The sequence below is a fragment of the Mycotypha africana genome, assembly GCF_025528875.1.
Source record: "Mycotypha africana strain NRRL 2978 chromosome Unknown BDF20scaffold_14, whole genome shotgun sequence".
Taxonomy (NCBI): Eukaryota; Fungi; Mucoromycota; class Mucoromycetes; order Mucorales; family Mycotyphaceae; genus Mycotypha; species Mycotypha africana.
In genome coordinates, this window is record NW_026515738.1 from 99,357 (window position 1) to 120,565 (window position 21,209).

A 21,209-nucleotide genomic window follows, 5' to 3' on the forward strand; every position below is an offset into this window, starting at 1 on the left:
CAAACTCACGTTTGCTTCTTTAGTCTCTGTAAAGGACGCAAATACTTTTTCATGCAACAACTAAATAATCGCTGACACTAATGGTAATCCAAAACCAAAAATAGTCCAACCTTAGGTAATTACGTTAAACAATTAATTAAGTAGGGTCAAGAACAGTCCAATGCAATACCAGCAACAAATAAGGTTACAACCACTGCATTTACAAATGGTAGACAGCAACAACAAAGTAGGCAACTTCAACGTCCTTTAATGTCGACAATCGTTGCAATTACTAACAAAAATCCAAACTACTTGTCAGCCAATACCTACTTGAATGAACCACAGGGTGTATGTATTTTTTTACTCTAGCAGAACATTATATAGTAGGCCAATACGGGACTATTTAACTCTTTCTTGAAGGGCATTATCGAAGTTGTAAAAGGCTTAGAAGATACTGGCTCAGAAGACGAGTTGCAGCAATTACGAAGCATTCAGGCTTTTGAGCCTTTTTTGAAAGAACATAATATAGGCTTCAATTTTGAGAATTTATTACGTTTACGAGCGTCTTCTGCACTACCAACAACATCGTTAACAGAACATGCAGGTACCAAAATCATCGAGCAAATTTGAAATATGTTAATCAACTTTTTTGAAAAACTAACCATATAACGCTGCTAGATATTATTTTTGATCTACTGAATGAAGTACAGACGTATATCAGATTTAATAACAGGAATATCAATGAAGAGCAAAATATCCTATTGAAGCGAATAGCCTATGCAAATCAGCTAACGTCTACATGCTTTTTGGCCTTGTGTTCTGGAGTAGCTCAAGCTAGAATGGTTGTAGAAAAGTTACCAGAAGGTATATGTATATTATTTATGTCTTGTCATCAAATAGTTGCAGCTACTTATACGATTATAACAAAGTAAGATTCTTCAGAGATCAGGCGATCAAGTCTGAACAGCAAGCCATTCATATATTCCAAGCTCTATCCGAAATTGAGCAACAACTTGATCAAAATTATACTATATCAACGCATGACAATGATGAAGTCTCATTAGAAGAATGGCACGGGCTGAAGGAACTTCGTGCGCGCTTATTGCAGCCTATTAAACAGCATGAATCTTTCTCAACCTCTCCTACACCACAATTATTATTAGAGCGGTTTATCACAAGCTCTAGTGATGTTGCCACTTTAGGCACAACAATGGCTGTCTCCACTCCCCTTGAACAAGCTTCATTAACATCCTTAGGACCAGCATCCGAGAGGATTGATAAATCGTCTGACGCTAATTCTGTAGAAGCAACATTAGTTGCAAAGCGATCAACATCTTCAACATCTATTGCCTTGGACCGTTTACGTGGATTGTCTTCTCGATCAATACAACAACAAATACAATACGCATCAGATGAAGATAGCTAAATCATGAGCCTTGATTAAACTCCTACTGTGCGTGAATACATTCGTTTCACTGTCACGACTTATAATACCTACCTGACCATGAATAAGTTTTCTCTATGCTCATAATGTATGTCTAAATATAGTTTATTTTGTACACTTGTTGTATTGGCTGGATAAAAGGAGTAATAAATATTGATATCAATCCTTTACATAGCAGCTAAATAGTCGAGTGATTTTCCATCTACACGATGAATGATCCATTCACTCAAGGGTTTCGCACCTAACGCTTCGTAAAATTCTCTTGAAGTTTTATTCCAATCTAAGCAGACCCATTCGAATCTTGCACATTGTCTTTCCTTTGCAATTGTTGCCAACTGAATCAATAGCTTTTTGCCGATCCCTCTACCACGAAACTCAGGATCCACGAACAAGTCCTCTAAATAGAGACCAGGGCGTCCCATAAAAGTAGAAAAATTGTGAAAATACAAAGCCATGCCTGCTGGAATTTTTTCGTTATCGGTTGAGTTTTTTGCAGCATAGGCAAGAATAACTTCTGCATAGGGTTTGGATCCAAATAGACTTTCACGTAGGATATCCTCTGTAGCAACCACATCATCAGAAAGCTTTTCATATTCGGCAAGTTTTTTTATGAAACCAAGAATGAGAGGCACATCCGCAACAGTGGCAGGTCTCATTTCAACATCAGTTTGAGTAGCCGGGGTGATTTTATCGTTTGACATGCTGATTTAACTTTATAGCTTTAATGATGAGTCCAACAGTTAGAAAGAGGAAGACTTTGACAGATTTTCAGAACAAGGAAACAAAGGAAGATAAGAGATTTGGATAGCCAATCACTTTTTAGCATCAGCTAGGATAGATTATGATCCGCCGGATCTGATGAGATATATATCAGGATTCAGGAACAAATTAATAGTTTGAGACATTTATACAAAGTTGATATTTATTGCATACAGTATGTTGCCTTTATTGTCAAGAATTCTTTTGCAGATGGCTTTGCAGAAAGCATGAGAAGAGTATTTGTAACTTTAGAACTCCCAATTCGCGGTTTTCTGCGAAAAAACCTTTAGTTTGTACTATGAAATCCGTTCCTTCCTAAGATGTCAATGGAATAAATATCATGTCGCTGTAAAATAACTCCAAGGTTAAATATATGCAGAGGAAATAAGATTAAAGCAAAAATAAGACCAAATGGCCATTGCGTTTAAAGACTCAGATCGACCTTTAGCGAGAAAGGAAATGAGAGGAAAGCATACGAATGACGGAAGCAAATACTACGGCTTGCCAAACGCAGATTGTAGCTTTGCGAAAAATCTAATCGCCAATTTCACTTTTCTCAGTCTTTGAAAAGCTGTAATAATTAATATAAGAAATATATACTTGTATAGACTGTCTTCTTATGCTACACGATTCTATCTGTAGCTGATAAACCAGATAGCTCAATCGTCAGTTTTTGTAAATGTTTTGAGGTATTACCAAAGGAAACTATATAGTTTAAGTTGTTTTACTCTGCGTACGATGTAGAGAAAGGTACATTCACTGTCAAACGTTTACTTTTAGTGTATATTGGCTCTTCTGACATGATCTGCTCTCTCCCCAGGTTGTCCTTTCTAATTCTGGAAATAAACTGTATATACACTATAGTCGTTCTTCGTTTGGACAGATTACTCAGTCAATTGACAGTAGTTTTACGCAAAAGAGTTTCAGTGGAATGTAATCTTTCAAATTCTTTTTTTTTTTGTTTTCTTTTTTCCAATGAAAAATGATACTGTATTTACAAACCATCATATTTCGCATTAACAGCACAAACGTCGAATCTGGGTATAGGACCGAAAGACGAGTCGAGTCATCTTGTAGCTGATTCCTGCTGAAGTTCCCCTTAGGATAATAGAGACTTAGAGGCCTTGGCGGCAAAATGCCAACATTTTCCTAAAACGTTTCAACTTGTACCATCTTGTAACAAAAGATGCCCTTAAAACTCATGAGCGATATGTTGAAATAGCTAAAATTCCAATTTACGCCGTCAAAGGCAATTGCTCGATAATACCTGTATTATCGTCGTCGAATAAATGATGTCCATAGAGTTTTGCAGCTATACGTGTTAGTTATGAAGGGAGAATCAGATATAGAGAGCTTCATCCTGAACGTTTCTGATAGCGTCTTGGTTTCGTTCTTCAATAAATTAATCAAGGGTATCTTTGAAGCTTGAGTTTGAACGCACAAAGTTCATATTATTTTGTAAGATCTACTTTTGATAGGTTTTGGAAGTGCAAAAGAAGCCTTTTTGAGCACTCATGAAAACCCTCTCCGATGTTCCAACTCCCTGAGTCTATAAGCATATGCTTATTTCATGGATCGGCCCAAGTATTTATCTAGATTATTGTCGGATACTTCGGTATACATTTACCCTGCACTTAATATCTCTTAAACATAACGTTCCGTAATATATTTAAACGGTCTTGTTTCGCTTCAATTATTATAGTCAGACCCCGTCATTCTAGGTTAGCAGTATTGCAATTATAAAGTTAGCATGCCTATACAAATTAATTTTAATCACCCTGAACAAATAACAAAGATCATGAAAATTGCCTAAATTAAACTTATATCGTGTCTAAAGAAGAGATACCTTTAGTATTGTTACAGCGGACACACTCATGATGAAAGTTAGTATATTGAATGCAATCAATTGAGTTGTTCTACGGAAGCAATAGAAGTGACTTTCCGAGGACTAGTTTGCACGCTTTAATTGATTGGCTGCTGCCTTTTTTTTAGACTATGGTTCCATTTAAGCCATAAAGAAGTGTTGTAAAGTGTTCCTGCTCCGAAGCTTTCAGCATTTATCATTTTTTATGTTATATTGAAACAAAAACGTTTACTTGATCAATGCACCGCATATCTAAATATCACTGTCTGAAAATATCTGTTGAGTTGTTAAATAAGAATTTTGCAACGTTACTCCAGCAAGCAGGTAGAGAATTCTTGTGTACGCATAGTACGCAATTCTTCAGCCTACTTGATTCTCTATTGTGTTGGTCGGAAGAAGAATTCTCTTCACCACAAAAAAGACCCAATATTCCACACATCATTTACTAGGCAATATAGGAGATGTATCAGCTGACCTTCCAACAAACAATTGAAAAGAGGTTTTGATCCAAAACAATGAACTTGAGAGGGGGGGGTGCTTTTTATTCGATAGTGATCGAATAGTAGAATCATTAATTATTTTGAACACGCTGATAGCTATTGTTCACGTTGCTAGCTTTTGATTCTTCACTATTATTCAAAGAACTTCATTGAGAGAGCAATCAATAACATTTGAGTTGTATCGCAGTAATGTCTATCAACAGAATTATACTATTCTGTATGACAAAATGCTCAGATTTGGTTACCATGAAAACGAAGAAATACAATGGTTCTCTTCGCTCCTTTCTTTGTACCCTTTTAATCCCTTTCTACTTTTTTTCATCTGCTTACTGGTCTCTGATACATTTTCTCGTTCTATGTGCAATCATTGCTACAGTAAATAGAGTTGATCTCAATATGACTGCAACTGCTTATTACAATCCTTTTTCTTTCGAAGAGATATCTTACGTGATTAACAATTATAATGACCTCTTTTGTTTATTAAACATACAGCTCGAAGATGCTGAGAAATACCCAATCGAATCCACCAAAGCAAAAGTGAAAGCATTACTTAGCTATAAGAGCAAAAACAGTTTGCCTAAATCGGTCCGTTATCATTCTGCCAGTCATCAATTGCTACAGGGCCTTATGTATAGAGCTATTCAGCATTGGTGCTGTATCAGTTTCAAAATTGCACCTATTGAAGTTGATGTATTGAGACACAACACACCAAAATCGATTCTTTATTGCGTTGCTGCCATCAGTATGGTTACGATCAACCACAACAACCCTAATTCAGCTGTCGTGTTAGACAATGATGCAGAAGAAAACAGCCCAAAGAACTTTACAAGCTCCAAATCAAAGAGACAATTATCTTCAAAAGCAATGGAAGACTTTAAAAAAGATATTGCCTTTTATTATTATAAACAAGCTTGTAGCTATTTGGAAGAAGTTATTTTCTCGGAGGATGAAGATACAAATCTAAGTGTAGTAGCTATTCAATGCTACTTTTGCCTCAGCTATATTGCGAGCCTTTTACGTCTCCCTCACGAACAACGAACTTGGCATTGTTTGGCTTGTGAGACGTTGAAAAATAAAGTCAATGACGTGAAAATGTCACCCGCTCTACTGCAATGTTGGTATCGTTGGTATTATATTGATGCTTGGGTCTCCATTGCATTGAATCAAGAATCCTTATTACCAGATAAGTTACCTTTCCCCATCACTCGACCATCACGGCTAGAGGAAGCGGAGCAGCCGCAACAACAAAGTGCACAACGAGGATGTGCGGCAGGTCGATGTTTTGATGGTAGCGACGGTACACCTGTCGTTGACTCACAAAATCAACGGCATCAACAACGATACGAGCCTACCTCACAACATTTCACAACATGTATAACCCCTCGTTCTAACTGTTATATGTCATATGATACACTCTATGAGTTTGTGATCATGGCTCAATTTATGCGACGCTTTAATCGAGCTACTAGGACCGGCAAATTGCCTTATTTGTATGAAAGAATCAATTCGGAGACGGAAGCATGGTGGCGAACAGTGAAGCAGCCTAATATACACCTCGCAAACTGTTACCATTCCATGCGTATCGTGGTCATTTTTTCCCTCTTACAGTATCATCAAGCCCTATGTCCTGTCGTCCACTTTGACTTACTCTTGGATGGCTTACACGTGACATTGGAAATTCTGCAAGGGCTTCAAGAATTAAAGTTGATGTGCTGTGATCAAAGTACCTATCATCATATGTTTTACGCGATCCACCAAACATTGAAAATGATCTTGCTCATTATTCGCCAGCACCGTGAATTCGCACCTTTGGAAACATTTGCTAAACAGCAGTTCGAAATGAATTTATGCATACTTGAAGGTACGGATGCGTTCCGAGATGACTTGTATCAGATGAGAAGTATTGCGTCGACTATTGAAGCCGATATGTTACAGTTTGGCTTGAATGATGATGTGGTTCTGGATAGTAAAAGGTCCGTGCGTGTTTTCAGGGCTGTCATTACAGCGAAATCAGTAAAGAAGGCTAAAAAGAGTCACGACAATAGCAGCGGTGATGACCGACAGCATTAATTTATGCTTTTTTCTTTTTTCTTCACCCCCTCCCAGGTCTTCTGTCCATCACACTCTGAGTACTTGTTTTTTACTTTTTCACTTTTTCATATTGATATTGTAAAACTTTATTCCCCAAAAAAAAAAATGCTGAATTGTATTGCCCAAAAATCTTCTCTGTTCAAGCTGAAGGTACTAATAAAAGACTCAAACATGGTTGTTGTTGCTTTCTATATGTTGATTATGGATGATCCCATCTACTTGCCACTTTTCACAGACAGTATTTGCGTCTATACCAGTGACGAAAAGATCTTTCGGAACCGGAACAAATGAAAAGTTCCGTATTTTATTCTTTGGTACAGATAATTTTGCTTCGAATCACTTGAAAGCGCTTATTGATGAAAAAGGTTAGTTTATGTGAAAATAGAACTTTATTCAATTGTAAGTGTGAACATGTGAATAAAAACTATTGTTGAAACCTTTTTTTAATACAGAGAGACCTGGCTCAAATATTGAATCCATTGGCCTTGTTTGTCCACCCGACAAAAGAACAGGAAGGAATCTTTCAACGATTACACCAAGTAAGCAAAAACTTTTTGAAATACCATGCTACTCGTTCGGCGGCTTGAGTATGTTTTGGTAGAGAGGATGTATATTAAGATGTTGTATCCATTCCAAAGGTCAAACGAAAGGTATTGCTGAAGCACATCAATTAAACATATTTCATACACCACCTGGAGTCAAAACGCTTTCGGAATGGCAATTGCCTTTGAATTCTGATCCAGCAACAGCAACAACAGGTTATGATTTGGGCGTGGTTGTTTCTTTCGGCTACTTTATTCCACCACACATCATATCCCTATTTCAACACGGTGCCATCAACGTCCACCCCTCTCTTCTGCCCAAATATCGTGGCGCCGCTCCAATTCAGCATACCATCCTGTCCGGGGACACGAAAACGGGCGTTACCATTCAAGAATTGGATGCTTATGAATTTGACGCAGGACGTATCCTTTCTCAGCAATCGTTGGTGCTAGATACTGCGCCTGTCTATTCACGGTTGAAGGAGAAGCTAACTCAAGTTGGATGCGAGCTGCTAGTGGATACCGTTCGTCATTTCAAAGAAAGAAAATTACATGCTCAGACCCAAGATATCAGTCAAGCTACCAAAGCGCCTAAAGTAGAAAAGTATTGGTCTGAATTGGACTACCATCATATGTCGGCATGGCAAGCGGTTCAGTTGCATAGAGCGATAGGCGAGCAATACCCGTTGCGTACTGCATTCAGTGTGAGAACAAAGAAAGTGACAAAGAATGTAGTAGTGCAATTACTGGATCTTTGTCTGATAAATACGAGCCAAAGCAGAAAAGAGCCGGGTACTTTTGTCTGGGATGAGGCAAGTAAAAGCTTACATATAAGTTTCGGAGATGGTAGTGTGATGGCATGTTCGAGATTGAAAATGGAAAATAGAGGGGCTATGACAGCAAGTGATTTCAAAAATGGATATGGTTTAGAAGGGCACTTTGTGAATTCAGCAGAAAATATAGATGAAAAGTTGAGGAAACGAAGAGGCAGACTATTAGCAAACATGAAACCATTTGATGTATAATTTTGAATTCTAGAGCGAGCGAGCATTTATTCCCGTTACAAAACGATGAGATACCTCTTATAAGCTCTTCAAACAAATGCCCCCCCCCCCGTTATCCGAAAGAGCGTTTGATCGTCTTTTTCATTGTGTGTAGTTTGATTTGCTAAATAAATACAGCCATCTAGGATATGTCTTTTTGCAGGCACAAGGGACTATTAGCGAGCAACAGGACAAGTATCTTTTTTACTTTCAACTGAGACACCCACTAGGACACATCATTCGAAAATTAAAAAGAGAATGAAACTTTGGTTGTAAGGATAGGTTTTTGCAGGAGATGAAGACCACTGTCATTTATCGAATGTTGCACTCGTATAGTTTCTGCATTAGAATGGATTTTAACTGATATTCTCTTACAAATCAGTGCTATACCTACTCTTATATTCTTTTATGATATTCTTTGAGTTACAGCGAACAGCAGCCTGGTAACCAGGTTTGCACTTTGAACAGGGCTGCTGAATTATTTATGCTTATGTTTAAAACAGCCAGTAAAGAATCTGCCTTTTATTTCATAAACATACGATAGTGTCTTCAGTTCAGTTTATGAACGATGTGTAGTAAAAAAAAAAAAAAAAAAAAGTCGGGCAGATTCATTCTAAACAAACATTGGCCATTCCCTATTCTTTTTGACTACGCCCAACCCCATAGCTCTTTTAGCCAGCCTTCCATATCACATGTTTGATCTGCTTTTAACTGAATAAACTCGTGCTTTAGCATTTGTTCCGGTGTAGGTCTTTTTTCCGGTTCCTTAATGAGACATGTTTCCACAAACTGCTGACATTCAATGGAGCGATCTTGTCCCACCGTTGGCATAGGCTGGCGTACGATATAATCCAATAATTCAAATATGCTTAAATGAGGTTGACCCGGTGGCGGCAAAGCAGGTCTGTTTTGGGCCACTTCGATGATGGTCAGTCCAAGTGACCAAATGTCGGATGTGACAGAATAGGTGGCGCCTTGAATGCGTTCGGGCTATACAAGGAATATCTGGATGAGTAGTGGATGACAGTCAACAATCTTATGGAGAATACTTTACTGCCATATAGTATTGCGTTCCAGTGAATGTTTGGGCTAATGAGTTGATCAATTCTCCAGATACGCCAAGGTCACACAGTTTGATTCGGCCTTTTCTTGTCATTAAAATGTTGGATGGCTTAATGTCTCTGTGAATCACATGTTGCTCATGAAGATAGATCAGTCCTCTACATACCTAACAAATACAAAAGGTTATACAAGCTCTTTTTTTCAATTTCTACTGAAGCCATGCCGTGCCATCGTTCTGGACTTACTGATTCTGCAATGTTGGCGAGAATGGTTTCGCCGATAATGCCGTTGATTTGATGCGCTCTCTTGTATATATCTTCTAAACTTCCTCCTTCACAATATTCCATGCAAAGAACAATGGTGGTATCTCCATCGTCGAGAAACGCGCCATAAAATGATACAATATGTGGAGATTGACACGTTTTTAAAAAGGATAATTCTCGAAGAATTTGTCGTTGTAACTGAGGGTCAGGATCCACGGTGATAGTCTAGAAAATAGCAAAGTGTTATTATAGAGGGTGTGAACACAAGGGGGAAGGGAGGGAGTTGGGGTGGTGGGGGGGGGGGGAGGAGTGGAAGGGTGTAGGTTTGCCGGCTTGTATGAAAAGAACTTTACCTTCTTTGCCATGACTCTGTTGGTAGGCTTATGCTTTACCTGCCATACTGTCCCTGCAGCACCCTCACCCAGTTTTTTCAAGTTTTCAAAATCTTCAGAGCTCATATCATTTACTTCCTGAGTTTCTGAAGTGGTGGCTGTGGCAGCTGCTGCTAAGGACGAGATATCATTGCAACTTCGTTGGTGTCGCACGATACGTACAATATCTTCGCGCCAGTTGATTTCACTGGTTTTTGTACTATTTCTTCTGCTGCCGTTATGCTCGGATAAGAAAGAAGGTGGTTGAAACTGCGGTGGTTGATCAGTATCCTCTTCAGTGACCACAGGCGGCGTGAGTTGTATTTTTAAACCGGCTGCTTTGATTCTATTGTTGAAACGTCCTTTCCCAGCACTCATGATGAATATTCAAAGTGTTGCAATATTGAAATAGGTATAGCGTGAAAAAAAAAACTTGATTGAAACTGGATGTAAAAGGAAAAAAAAGGGACAAAAAAAATTGTTCTGAAAGAGAGAGAGAGAGAGAGAGAGAGAGACAGAAGGAGAGAGGGAGCTTAATTGTTTAGTATCCACATGCACACATGCTTGTGCAACTCTGCTTCTTGATTTAAAGAAAGAAATGGCCTAGAGCTCTTTTTGGAGTAGACTCTACCATCAGTTGGGTTATACACTTTTCTATGTTCTTTTATTCACCTATCCTTCTACACCTTTGTTTGCATTTACAAGTGTTTCCTCCTATTTCTTTGGTTCCTGAATCAACATGAGGAAAAATTCCGATCCAGATTACATAAAGTACGAGTCGAAATAGAGTGGAATGTTCGGTCCGACAGCTCCGGTGAAAAAAAAGTAGACTATTCCTCTCAAAGGCTGGTTGGGTTCGTTGGTGCTGTAGTCTGATGAGAGGGGCGCACTATGCCCATCCTAAAATCTTCGAACAAAGTGGGGCAAACTGAAGACACTTCCTTTCACTATCAGTCTTAATTCGTAAAAGATGGTAAGGTTATCCATCATTACAAAAAGCTGCATTCCATCCATCCATCCATCGAGATCAGCATAGTTTCAATTTGTACTTTCTCTTGATCCACCTATGCTCTATTTTCCAATCAGAAAAGAAAAAACCAACCTTGGACGAGATGTTGTAGAATGATTGTCCATTTCAGCTTACTGAAAGTTTGTTGACATGTTAATGGCACGACGAGAGTTTTTTTCAATTGTGGGTTTAGAAGGACCCATTCAGCAATAGACGTCTTCAACTATTGACAGCAGGCACTGGATGGGGGGGAGACAGTGCAATTGGGAACTTGGCTGATCTGATTGTTTGATGGAGTAGCATCGGCTGTAAAGCACAAAATGCGGTCGTTGTATATTAACCCACTTTTTTTCGTTGGAAATAATGATATAATAGACTAAGGGTACCAGTTCTTTCGGTAAACGCCACACCAAGACTCACACCTTGTGCCGCCGTTGTGGTAACCGCTCTTTCCACAAGCAAAAGAAGGAATGTGCTCAATGTGGCTATCCCGCCGCTAAGACCAGATCTTGTAAGTGTCTTTTTGATTTTGAACTTGTGAAATGATACGAGTTATTGACGCCTTACGCATTTGGGTTAGACAACTGGTCCGAAAAGGGTAAGCGCAGAAAGACCACAGGTACTGGTCGCATGGCTCACTTGAAGCTTGTCCAACGTCGTTTCAAGAACGGTTTCCGTGAAGGTAATAAAGATAACGCCGTCATGAAAGTCCTGCCGCTGATGAGGAATCTAATGACATTTTTCGTAATTTTTAGGTACTCAAGCCAAGAAGGTCAAGAAGGCTGAAGCTTCCGCTTAAATGTCAGTACAACAACATAATTGAAATCATGGATTGTTTGTTTGTTCTTTGTCTTTTTACTTTCACGCAACAATCTCGCTCGATGACACTTTTATTTTTCACAACTTTCTTTTTACACAAGAAACAGAGGGAAAATAAAACTAGCTTTGTTATTATGGTGTATAACCTGTTTTGGGATGAAAAAGGGGAGCATGTAGAGGAAAATGAACTTGATGATTGGCTTAACGTAGGGATAGTGTGTCCTCTATATAATAGAAGAAAGAGGGTTTCTTTTTTTTTTTTGTACGAAAATTGCGTTCTATTCAATTCAGGGTCAGACATGAAAGCAATTTCTCAACTTTCATTGTTTGTAGCTTTGAAAAATTAAAGGTTTGAAGCCATAAGTATTCGTAACCTCATTGTTTGCAAGAAACGATACACTCTTCATGACTACTTTGGAACAACAAGCGGATACTACCGCCGCTCCTGCACTCACGGACATGAACGTGCCGACTTTACCCCAACAGCAGGCAAACAAAGATGAATACCTCGTAAAAACCATCATGTGGAAAAACAAGGCGATTCAAATTATAACGCAAAATGGTGAATGTCAAACGTTATTATGTTGCCAATTTGGATTTGAGGTAGTCGGTTGTATATTGATGGGACTCGACCCCTTTTATAGAAAACGGGCCTTGTCCTTTGGTTGCCATCTGCAACGTATTGTTTCTACGGGGCGATTTGGAGATTCGACCTCCAGGCCGTGAAAAGGTTACGTTTGAATATCTCGTCGATCGGTTGGCGAATTTCCTTTTGGAGCAGGATCCCTTCACTTCAGTGCCCTCCAAAAAGAATAGAGCAACGACAGCAGAAGAGAAGACGATACGGTCTGGAAAAGAAAAAGAAAAAGATGGAGACGGAGAAGAATGCACCCAAGAGGATACAAGAAACGACGGCGACGATAAAGAGAGGCCAGCAGCAGGCACCCCGACGGAGAGTCAGCAAGACCTCCTGCTAAGTTATCGACATAACTTGGATGATGTCTTGTCTATTTTACCTCGCTTGAAAGCTGGTTTGGACGTGAATATCCAATTCAGCCATTCCATTCGGGGCTTTGAGCCTACTGCTGAGCTGGCCATGTTTGATCTTTTCCACGTGGATCTTGTGCATGGCTGGCTCGTAGATCCTGATATACAAGACAAAGAAACGTACGATATTGTAGTGAACCAATGTAAAACATATAATAATTTGGTTGAATACATTGTAGAAACAACAGGAACCACCACAGGAACAGCCGTAGCATCAGGCCCTGATGCGGCCGCGGAGGAAGAAAAGTTACATCAAGGTAAAATGATCCGTTTGAATCGCGTGTCTACTCCCCCCTATTCAATTTGCAAGTATTACAGGTTTCCTAGCGAACGAATTTTTGAATGAAACGGCCACACAATTGACCTACTATGGACTAAGCCTTTTGATTGACTCGATACCCGAAAACTCGTTATGCGTTTTATTCCGAAATAACCATGTAAAGAGAAAAGACAATACAGACCATTCCTGCGTGTCATTTTCATTTATTCAAAGCAAAACAAAAGTTCTCGACTATTTATAGACACTCCACATTGGGTCTTTGTATGTTGGTCACAGACTCTAGTTTAGTGAACGAAAGATCGATTGTTTGGGAGAGTTTGAATGATATCGATCAAGGCTCTTCTGAATTTTTTGATGGATACTTTCGCAAATCCAATGGGGCGCCGCCCGATGTGGAACAAGAAGAAGAAGACCTAAAGTGAGTGAGTATAGAAAGAGAAGCATTCGATGGATGGGAAGAGTCTAAGTTATTCCCGCAGCTATGCTATAGCTTTGTCGTTAGAACAGCAGCAACAAGAGCAACAATTTCGAAAACTTCAAATACAAGATGAACAGCAGCCGCAGCAGCACGTTGCTCGTCATGAAAACAGCTTATCAGCACAAAGTGGGACATCAAATGATCGAAGGGACACGCGTAGATCGTCTGCTATTGCCGCTAAGAAAAAGCACAGCAGGAACAGCCAAGCTTTGACAATGAAACCAAGCGCTGCTCTCATGCCTTCCGAGGAAAAGAATAGAAAACCAAATACTGCCGACCTTACATCCACCGCCGTTGCGTCTGATGCTGATAGAAAAAGCATGAATAAAGCCAAGGGTAAATGTATGATTATGTGAAAGCGCTATATACCTCATGCGAGCTTATATACAATATGTATTCTGTGCGTGTCTGTTAAGGTCGAAATCGCACTGCTTTTTAACTTGACGTATTTACTAGTGGGACGATTTTACACCTTTCTTCTTTCTATGTAATTTGATAGACTCTCTGAAAAATAAAGCAAAACCTGCTACTTTTTAAAAAAAAACTGATGACCTTATGATTTCCTTATTCGTTATAAATGACAAGGCTCTATGCGGCTTGTTGTTGAGCTTTTTTGTTTCATCAGCGCTACGTTGCACCGAACGTATTTTTTATGGCTACGTCATGGTATACTGTTGCTCTTTGAATGTTCTGAAAGTAAAGACTATCTTTTATTATCAAGATGAAGACAGATACTCATACTTTTCATCAAGAGATCTTTCCATTAGACTCGCTTTTATACGATAAAGAGCACCCCCAAGTTCTTTTTCATATCCAGATCATTCATGATTGGGTGCTCCTTTACATAATACACATATCCATATGTGACATTTGTGCTTATTACGTAGAGAGAGTGAATGAGGACGTCTATTCGCATTCTATCAGTGCAGAATTAAATAAATGACTCTTCTTGTTGTGCCTTTTTATTTATTTTCTTTAAGTTTTCTTCTTCTTTTACATCTACTGTAGACGCCACTTTTTTTTGTAAAGTTCAAAGACATTGGACGACAAATAGAAGCTGTCGATTTTGTTCAGAAAGGATGAAAAAGACGGTAAAGCAGCTCTTTGGAATGAACTGTAAATGATTTGCTTGGCTTATTATAGAAAGAAATCATGTATAACATCTTATTCAAGCGTGCTCTGTTCGGATCTGATAAACTTTTTGATTTTTCATGAGAGAGAGTTTGAATGACGTATAATGGAAATGCACATAAAGTGGCTACACAGGAAGATATGTGCAATTGGATTGTATTAGAGCATGATGTCAGGCATAAGAAGGCTTATGTGCGACCCATTGCTGTGTACAAATCATAAAAGAACGAACTCTTTTTTTTTTTCTATTTTTTTTGTATCGCCATGGCAACCCGGTGGATTGGTACCATTGACTAAAAAGGAAATCACCATACATTGTCCTCCTTCCCCGACCGCCCCCCCTGCGACCTTTTCATCGAAAGGGAAAAAACTTTATGCGTAAAGTCCATGTGCCCTTCAAGCAAAGAGAATATATCCCCTTTTGTTAGATCAAAGCTTTTTTTTTTCGTCATTGCTGAGAACAATGCTGAATAAATCATTCAACTGACCAATAGTAACTCTTTTGAAGGGCTTACTTTTTTGTTGATTTTCAGGGCAAATCGAGAATGGAGAAAAGAGTACACTTGACAGAATTCTTTCCAATTTCCTAATTTGACAGCGACAATGATCCTCTTTTTTAAAGTCGAGCAAGTTTGTAATTTCTTTTAAAGCAATAAAGACCTCAAACATCAATTCTCGGATAAAGCACATACACACACACACACACATACACACATAGATACACACTTACGCACCGCCATGGCGGGACTGAAATTTGTAATAAGGCGTGCTTCCCCTTTCACGCATCCCTCAGATTACATTACTACAGCATGAGTAGATAGAGAGTTGTAATTGTGTCATAACAGCTTACACCTCAAGAATCTCTGTAAACCACGTTTAACCATAAAAGGTCCGATTACACAGTGAAAAAAAAAAAAAAAAAAAAAAAAAAAAAAAAAGTCCTATTTCTTCACCGTTCTGGAATCAGAAAGAACAAGTATAAAAAAAATCCAAAACTTGTCTACAAATGGTATGTCCCTTTTTTTTATATATATATATTGCCAGGATCGGAAATTCAAAAAAACGGATCGTTTCGATTTCTGCAACCAACAAAAAAAAAAAAAAAAAAAAAAAAAATACCTCATTATTCCCTCTTCTTTTTTTTCCTTCTTTTTGTTCCATTACGTTTCTTTATTTGAATAATTCTGTGTGTCTTTTACCTTTTAATTTATGCGCTATTTTTAAAATTGTCATCCTTTACATTTTCTTGATTCTTTTTTGACCTTCAAATTATTTTACATACATACAACTACTACCAAGATCCATGACAGAGAAAGGTACCTGGCATTCATTTACTCTAGGTTTCATACCCTATCCGTCGTAACGATGATTATTAACAAACAGAAACAAGACTACATGAATATAGCCACTCTACACCAACAACAACAACAGCAGCAGCAACAGCAACAGCAACAATCTAGTTTTTACTATCAACCACAGCAGCAGCAGCAGCAGCAGCAGCAGCAGCAGCAACAACAACAACAGCGACTGTCGACCGGTTCAACCTATTCTGACGAAGCTGCTCGTCCTACATGCAGCTCTCAGCGCAGCTCGAGCCAGAATAGTACATCGAATAATGAAGGCACTACTGTCAGAACGCAAGCTGCCTTTGTCAATAAACTATACAAGTAAGGTGTTGATGACATGTTGCTGTAGGTCAAACTATCTGTGCTGAATGGAAGATACTATTTTTTATTTTTTTTTCAATAGAATGTTGGAAGATCCTAGTATACAGAATCTGATATCATGGTCCGAAAAGGGTGATCTGTTTAGTGTATCCAATCCCACCGCCTTTTCGAAATCAGTCCTACCACAGTACTTTAAACATAACAACTGGCAAAGTTTCGTTCGTCAATTAAACAGTAAGTCAATTAAGTTCTATTTTGGTTTCCCAAGTGGAAGGGTGCGCTCACCCCCTATTGCTTAGTGTATGGCTTTCATAAAGTCAACGACATGATTCATTCCAACTTGACATCCGACAATCAGACCTGGGAGTTTAAACATCCTCATTTCAAGAAAGGGGAAATTGAAGAGTTGCAGAATATCAAACGAAAGACGACAAAGCCTAACTATGGTTTATCAGGGCGTTATGGATCACCATCAGCAGCAGCAGCCGTCCATGGAGGATTAGCTGGAAATGCTCCACCTGGACGGTTTTTCCCGTCAGCAGAAAATGAAGACGAATTCTATAAACCAATGTATAAGCACATCTTATATATTGAAGATCGTTTGCATCATGTTTCAAGGTCATATGAATTGTTAAAGAATGAAACCAGCTCATTAAAAGGCCTGTTATCAAAGCAACAAGATGTAAGTTCTATTCTCTCTGTCTGGGCTCGCTTTGTATCAACGTGGCACCTAAATTGGGACCCTTTCTTCTTTTTTTTTCGGGGGGGGGGCTAGTTATTAAGCGAATTTGCATTGATTTTAAACGATGTTCTTGAAGAAGATCACAACAAGAGTCATAGTAAGTGCAAAAAGAACTTTTTATTTCGCTCTACGTTTTGCTCAACAGCTTTCTGTAAATCAATTTAGGTAATTCGAATCCGACGTCAACAAAGAAAGGTAAAATAAGCGTGTCTATGATTCACCTGTGTGTGTGTGTGTGTGTGTGGCGAATGAAGGATTCACAACGATTGATCACGCAATTATTTTTTTTATGCTTTTTCTGGCCGCGTTGTCATAGAAACAATGATGCACAAGTTGAGTGAATTAAAGTCCAAAGTAACCTGTCATCAACGAAATCACGCCTCCATAGCAACCAATAACAATGATACCTCATGTCAGACGTCCTATTCATCCTGTTCAACACAGCATTCTGCCCCATTACAGCGACAACCATCCCCTAAGACGAGCCCTTCGTATTCACGGCGTAATAGTAGTAGCAGCTCCAATCTCCATCATCACCCCGTGATTAAAACAGAACCCTCATACCAACAACTACCCGATGGACTACCACCACAACCACAACAACAACAATACCCAATCGTGGATGGTTGCTTGCAACCGCATCAACCTCACGCATCTTCATCGTCTGCAGCAGCCACAACTTTTTCTCCGCCTCTTCAGCCTTTATCTTCATCCGCAACATCTTTAGGTAAATACCAAGGAAAAAAAAAAAAAAAAAAAAAAAGAAAAAAAGAACAATGATCGAATTTTAGTATGTTTGTTTGTAATTCTTTAGACTCTTCTCTAAAACTAGTGTCGATGAATAGAAAACTAGGATTTGGCAAAGAATCACATTTACTAAATCCAGAACCTTACAGAAACAATCATCACGCTAGCAGCAGCAATAGTAGTAGTAGTAGTAGTAGTCACTCCACGCATGGGACGGAGGAAGAGGTCTCGAATACCAACACTTTTAAAAAGAGGAAACTTGTTTAGATCCAATAAAAAATCATCCTGTCAAAAATCCACGCTTAGTCATTCTTATCACATGGTTTTTTACGAGTCCTTTTTCTAGAAACAAGAGAAAAAAAACCTCAAGGTTTGAAACGATGGAAAGCGTAAAATACCTCAGGTGACTCTTTCCCTGAACCCTCTTTATTCTTGTTTTTCGGCGAAAAAAGGAAAATAACTGTAAAGACCGTAATTTGCCTTTTTTGTATAAAACATCCAACTTTTTCCCTGTCCCTCCTCCCTCTTCCTTGTCGCACGCACCCCCACCCCCCTCCACCGTTTCCTAATCAGAGTCCAAAAAACCCTGATGTCAAAGGGGGAAGGATGCAGAGTCAAATGGGTAATTTTGTATCAAAAGAGCAGATCAACGTAGGTCAATGGGTGTGTTGAATGGCATACAGTACTATAGGAAGCGATGAAGAACTCCCCGCTTTCCCAAGTCAAACATTGAAAGCAACAGGAATTCGGTTTGCTCCCCCCCCCATCCTTTATTTAGCCGTCTCATTAAAAAAGAAAAAGGAGGAACTTTTCAACAATAAAAAACCTGCCCTGAATATCAGCTTGAGGCTGGTGTCGAGAAGGAGAGATGTTAGCCATTTGGGCATGAAGCGCTTGAAAATGTCGATGGATTGCTAGAGTTTATCAAAGTGTCGGATAATTTGTAAATTGTATAGTGTTCATGGTAAGGCATTGTCTGATTGAAGTCTAACAAAACACAGACGCGCCTTCCATGGTTGAAAAAATAAAGATAAGAAGCTCTAACAGAAGAATGGTTAAGATGTAAGAGTACAACAATGCCAGAGTTTATTCTTGTTGTACAAAGTATAACTATATATCTTGTAAAAGTGAGAAGAAAGGTAGGACAATGTCTGAGTTTTATTAGTGAATGGGGGGAAGATGATATTTATACTGTTACCTATCTGTTATAAAAGAGTGGCTCCAAAGATACGACTCAGTCGAAGGGCGGCTAACTCTTCTGCAATCGCAAAGTTGCTTTGACGATGACCCAACAGAGAAGGCACAAAGGGGGAAAGTGGTAACTTCATTTTGGTACTTTCTGATAAGCTTGAGAACATCACCAGTACGACCGTCTTTAAGAATTCAAAAAGAAGGAAAGCAACATCGACGTGGTCAAGGCCTTGTAAGTGAACTTTTGGTTAGCCACCAAAGAAGAACGAGCAATAGGGTCAACAGCAAGGAGACGGAAACGAACAAAGTCAAAAAGGTCTTGTGTTTTAACCCAAACGATATACCCGTTGGGCTAAAGGTCAAAAATACACATAGTTTAAGTCAATGTTAGTTAACCCAATTACAAACATCAAGCAAAACAAGTAAAAGGCTACTTACATGAAATCAGCAATACACCGAGTAAAGTCAATGGTCGACTTTACCCTAAACTCCAAACGAGCAGCGTATGTGCGGCTAACTATCCGCTCAAGATCCCTTTCCATATGCTCCTATGGATAGAAAATACCCACCAAATTAGCCCAATGTTATGGTAACTACTAGCGCTGACAGAAATATGACTTACGATCCAGTTCTTGTATGTCTTTGCTTGATTGAAGACATCCATAGCTGACAAATCCGATCCCTGACGATCGGATGTGGAAACCCTGCTGAAAAAAGCATGTTTCCACGTACCATATGCTTGGACCGACACCAATTCACCACCTGTTTTTTTTGTACCGGTAACCGCCCATACCGCGGAAATGACAAAAGTTGTCAAAGCGGAAGCCAGGACCAGAAAACTTGCCATTGCTAACAGGCTGCAGAAACAAAGAAAGTAATTCATGTGGCTCACACCACAAACCAGTAACACCACTGCCACTTGGTGGCCGGAAAGATGCCGCCAAGTCCAGAAACAGATTCTCCAACTCAAGAAGGTCGACATCAACACCAAGATTTCGAAAAGCAAACGGCAGCAGTTCAGGAATATCAGTTACTGGAATCTGTTTTCTCAGACCATGCGCATAAAGCACAAAAAAACAGATCCCTAAAAGGCAAAAACCTTGTATCGTCATTCTCCTGAACCAACTGTCGAATGCGATTCACCCATTCACGCACCAACGATGAGTCTAGCTTCAAACTGGACTTTCCAACACCAAAACGAGCAGCATTTTCAAAAGACAGAGGTTCTGGGAACATGTCTGACAGACCAAGATCATGGATACAAGGTAAAAGTACCTCTTCAACGAAACAACGATGAGTTTCCTCACCAACGAAGCAACCAACGATATCTGTACGACCTTCAACATTTGGAAGGAAGACGTTTATCTAAATCAAAGAGTTAAAACTTGTTAACAAACTAATATACACGACTATATACCACGAAATTCGATGGATAATACTTACGACGATGTCATTAAACCTCTCCAAAGGTGAAGTTAGCACATTCGTTTAACTGGATGTTCTCGCCATTATGATGAAAATTAACACCAGAGTTGAAACGAATAGAATGGTTGAATTGAGGCCTACATTGTACGTCAATTGGGTAGTTATCTACCAAAGGAAGACCAGAATACGAAATGTAGTAGAAAGAATCAAAGTCAAACGCCAAAGATGGTGATTCTGTAAGGGCTGACGGACCAAAATCAAGTTTCAATTGGCGATTGCCATGAACACCTCGAATGAACTTGTTGACCAGAGTATTTTGCTTTTGTAAGGCATTTGAAGATGCCTCCAGTGCTGCTTTGGAATATCCTTGTAACAAGCAAGTCTACGGTATCTGATGGGTCGAATGCTTGCACGATTAAACATAGAATCTGCCCAATCTAGAAAGGACGACAGTAATTTTGCAGTAACGTCAGTATAAAACATACCTCCAACAAAAAAAAACCCCCACATACCACTAGCATCTGAAGAATCAGAGGAATCGAATGATGAAGAATCGTGAATCACCCTACGACGTTGGGTTAGGACGAGTATTTTGGGTCAGGGTAGAGACAAAGCGACGAAAAAGAGGCCTGGGACTAGCTACAACTGATAAACCTTGGGAATCAGTAAAAGAAAATCAGAAAACAGTGGTGGGGGCACAGATATAGATATACAGTTCTTGAATTGCGTACGGCAAAAGTGTACGAAAAGTTAAA

General features: G+C 39.2%; 9 protein-coding genes across 9 annotated transcripts; 6 read left to right on the forward strand and 3 right to left on the reverse strand.

Annotated features, from left to right (window-relative positions):
* Positions 1-80: 80 nt before the first annotated feature.
* On the forward strand, positions 81-1,405 carry BDF20DRAFT_839916 (uncharacterized protein; the record flags this gene model as incomplete). Its single annotated transcript, XM_053079332.1, has 5 exons — positions 81-83; positions 145-327; positions 400-583; positions 658-843; positions 909-1,405. 5 exons carry the CDS (start codon positions 81-83, stop codon positions 1,403-1,405), a joined length of 1,053 nt encoding a protein of 350 aa, XP_052931278.1.
* A 185-nt stretch (positions 1,406-1,590) lies between these two features.
* On the reverse strand, positions 1,591-2,079 carry BDF20DRAFT_829075 (acyl-CoA N-acyltransferase; the record flags this gene model as incomplete). The annotated part of the gene is made up of 1 exon (XM_053078289.1): positions 1,591-2,079. One exon carries the CDS (start codon positions 2,077-2,079, stop codon positions 1,591-1,593), a length of 489 nt encoding a protein of 162 aa, XP_052931279.1.
* A 2,521-nt stretch (positions 2,080-4,600) lies between these two features.
* BDF20DRAFT_898794 (uncharacterized protein) lies at positions 4,601-6,706 on the forward strand. The gene is made up of 2 exons (XM_053082636.1): positions 4,601-4,921; positions 5,039-6,706. The coding sequence occupies exons 1-2, from the start codon at positions 4,736-4,738 to the stop codon at positions 6,614-6,616; spliced, it is 1,764 nt and encodes a 587-aa protein (XP_052931280.1). The 5' UTR covers positions 4,601-4,735; the 3' UTR covers positions 6,617-6,706.
* A 36-nt stretch (positions 6,707-6,742) lies between these two features.
* Positions 6,743-8,204, forward strand: BDF20DRAFT_917316 (formyl transferase; the record flags this gene model as incomplete). Its single annotated transcript, XM_053084551.1, has 4 exons — positions 6,743-6,787; positions 6,873-7,002; positions 7,090-7,176; positions 7,276-8,204. 4 exons carry the CDS (start codon positions 6,743-6,745, stop codon positions 8,202-8,204), a joined length of 1,191 nt encoding a protein of 396 aa, XP_052931281.1.
* Positions 8,205-8,819: 615 nt separating this feature from the next.
* BDF20DRAFT_898798 (kinase-like domain-containing protein) lies at positions 8,820-10,483 on the reverse strand. The gene is made up of 4 exons (XM_053082637.1): positions 9,901-10,483; positions 9,530-9,772; positions 9,277-9,450; positions 8,820-9,212 (listed from the first exon to the last, which is right to left on the reverse strand). The coding sequence occupies exons 1-4, from the start codon at positions 10,294-10,296 to the stop codon at positions 8,871-8,873; spliced, it is 1,155 nt and encodes a 384-aa protein (XP_052931282.1). The 5' UTR covers positions 10,297-10,483; the 3' UTR covers positions 8,820-8,870.
* A 386-nt stretch (positions 10,484-10,869) lies between these two features.
* BDF20DRAFT_965204 (60S ribosomal protein L37) lies at positions 10,870-11,890 on the forward strand. The gene is made up of 4 exons (XM_053084969.1): positions 10,870-10,891; positions 11,303-11,438; positions 11,508-11,609; positions 11,683-11,890. Exons 1-4 carry the CDS (start codon positions 10,889-10,891, stop codon positions 11,724-11,726), a joined length of 285 nt encoding a protein of 94 aa, XP_052931283.1. The 5' UTR covers positions 10,870-10,888; the 3' UTR covers positions 11,727-11,890.
* A 261-nt stretch (positions 11,891-12,151) lies between these two features.
* Positions 12,152-13,907, forward strand: BDF20DRAFT_917319 (uncharacterized protein; the record flags this gene model as incomplete). The annotated part of the gene is made up of 5 exons (XM_053084552.1): positions 12,152-12,308; positions 12,391-13,050; positions 13,112-13,230; positions 13,298-13,491; positions 13,553-13,907. The coding sequence occupies 5 exons, from the start codon at positions 12,152-12,154 to the stop codon at positions 13,905-13,907; spliced, it is 1,485 nt and encodes a 494-aa protein (XP_052931284.1).
* Positions 13,908-16,187: 2,280 nt separating this feature from the next.
* BDF20DRAFT_898816 (HSF-type DNA-binding-domain-containing protein) lies at positions 16,188-17,818 on the forward strand. Its single transcript, XM_053082638.1, has 5 exons — positions 16,188-16,349; positions 16,432-16,583; positions 16,649-17,031; positions 17,125-17,188; positions 17,257-17,818. The coding sequence occupies exons 2-5, from the start codon at positions 16,433-16,435 to the stop codon at positions 17,430-17,432; spliced, it is 774 nt and encodes a 257-aa protein (XP_052931285.1). The 5' UTR covers positions 16,188-16,349; position 16,432; the 3' UTR covers positions 17,433-17,818.
* Positions 17,819-19,003: 1,185 nt separating this feature from the next.
* Positions 19,004-20,100, reverse strand: BDF20DRAFT_208726 (uncharacterized protein). Its single transcript, XM_053074923.1, has 3 exons — positions 19,652-20,100; positions 19,468-19,577; positions 19,004-19,381 (listed from the first exon to the last, which is right to left on the reverse strand). The coding sequence occupies exons 1-3, from the start codon at positions 20,009-20,011 to the stop codon at positions 19,252-19,254; spliced, it is 600 nt and encodes a 199-aa protein (XP_052931286.1). The 5' UTR covers positions 20,012-20,100; the 3' UTR covers positions 19,004-19,251.
* Between the last annotated feature and the right edge of the window lie 1,109 nt (positions 20,101-21,209).

Bases quoted from the DNA above. Each gene is read 5' to 3' on its own strand.
- BDF20DRAFT_965204 (XM_053084969.1), top strand. The intron at 11,439-11,507 runs GTAAGTGTCTTT...CATTTGGGTTAG, and splicing joins CGCCGCTAAGACCAGATCTT to ACAACTGGTCCGAAAAGGGT. The intron at 11,610-11,682 runs GTAATAAAGATA...CGTAATTTTTAG, and splicing joins CAAGAACGGTTTCCGTGAAG to GTACTCAAGCCAAGAAGGTC.
- BDF20DRAFT_898816 (XM_053082638.1), top strand. From the start codon at position 16,433: ATGTTGGAAGATCCTAGTATACAGAATCTGATATCATGGTCCGAAAAG. The intron at 17,032-17,124 runs GTAAGTTCTATT...GGGGGGGGCTAG, and splicing joins TGTTATCAAAGCAACAAGAT to TTATTAAGCGAATTTGCATT. The intron at 17,189-17,256 runs GTAAGTGCAAAA...AAATCAATTTAG, and splicing joins AGATCACAACAAGAGTCATA to GTAATTCGAATCCGACGTCA.
- BDF20DRAFT_208726 (XM_053074923.1), bottom strand. From the start codon at position 20,011: ATGTCGACCTTCTTGAGTTGGAGAATCTGTTTCTGGACTTGGCGGCAT. The intron at 19,578-19,651 runs GTAAGTCATATT...TTCTATCCATAG, and splicing joins AGACATACAAGAACTGGATC to GAGCATATGGAAAGGGATCT. The intron at 19,382-19,467 runs GTAAGTAGCCTT...TTTGACCTTTAG, and splicing joins CGGTGTATTGCTGATTTCAT to CCCAACGGGTATATCGTTTG.
- BDF20DRAFT_898798 (XM_053082637.1), bottom strand. From the start codon at position 10,296: ATGAGTGCTGGGAAAGGACGTTTCAACAATAGAATCAAAGCAGCCGGT. The intron at 9,773-9,900 runs GTAAAGTTCTTT...GCTATTTTCTAG, and splicing joins ACAGAGTCATGGCAAAGAAG to ACTATCACCGTGGATCCTGA. The intron at 9,451-9,529 runs GTAAGTCCAGAA...TGTATTTGTTAG, and splicing joins TCGCCAACATTGCAGAATCA to GTATGTAGAGGACTGATCTA.
- BDF20DRAFT_898794 (XM_053082636.1), top strand. From the start codon at position 4,736: ATGTCTATCAACAGAATTATACTATTCTGTATGACAAAATGCTCAGAT. The intron at 4,922-5,038 runs GTAAATAGAGTT...TTAAACATACAG, and splicing joins TATGTGCAATCATTGCTACA to CTCGAAGATGCTGAGAAATA.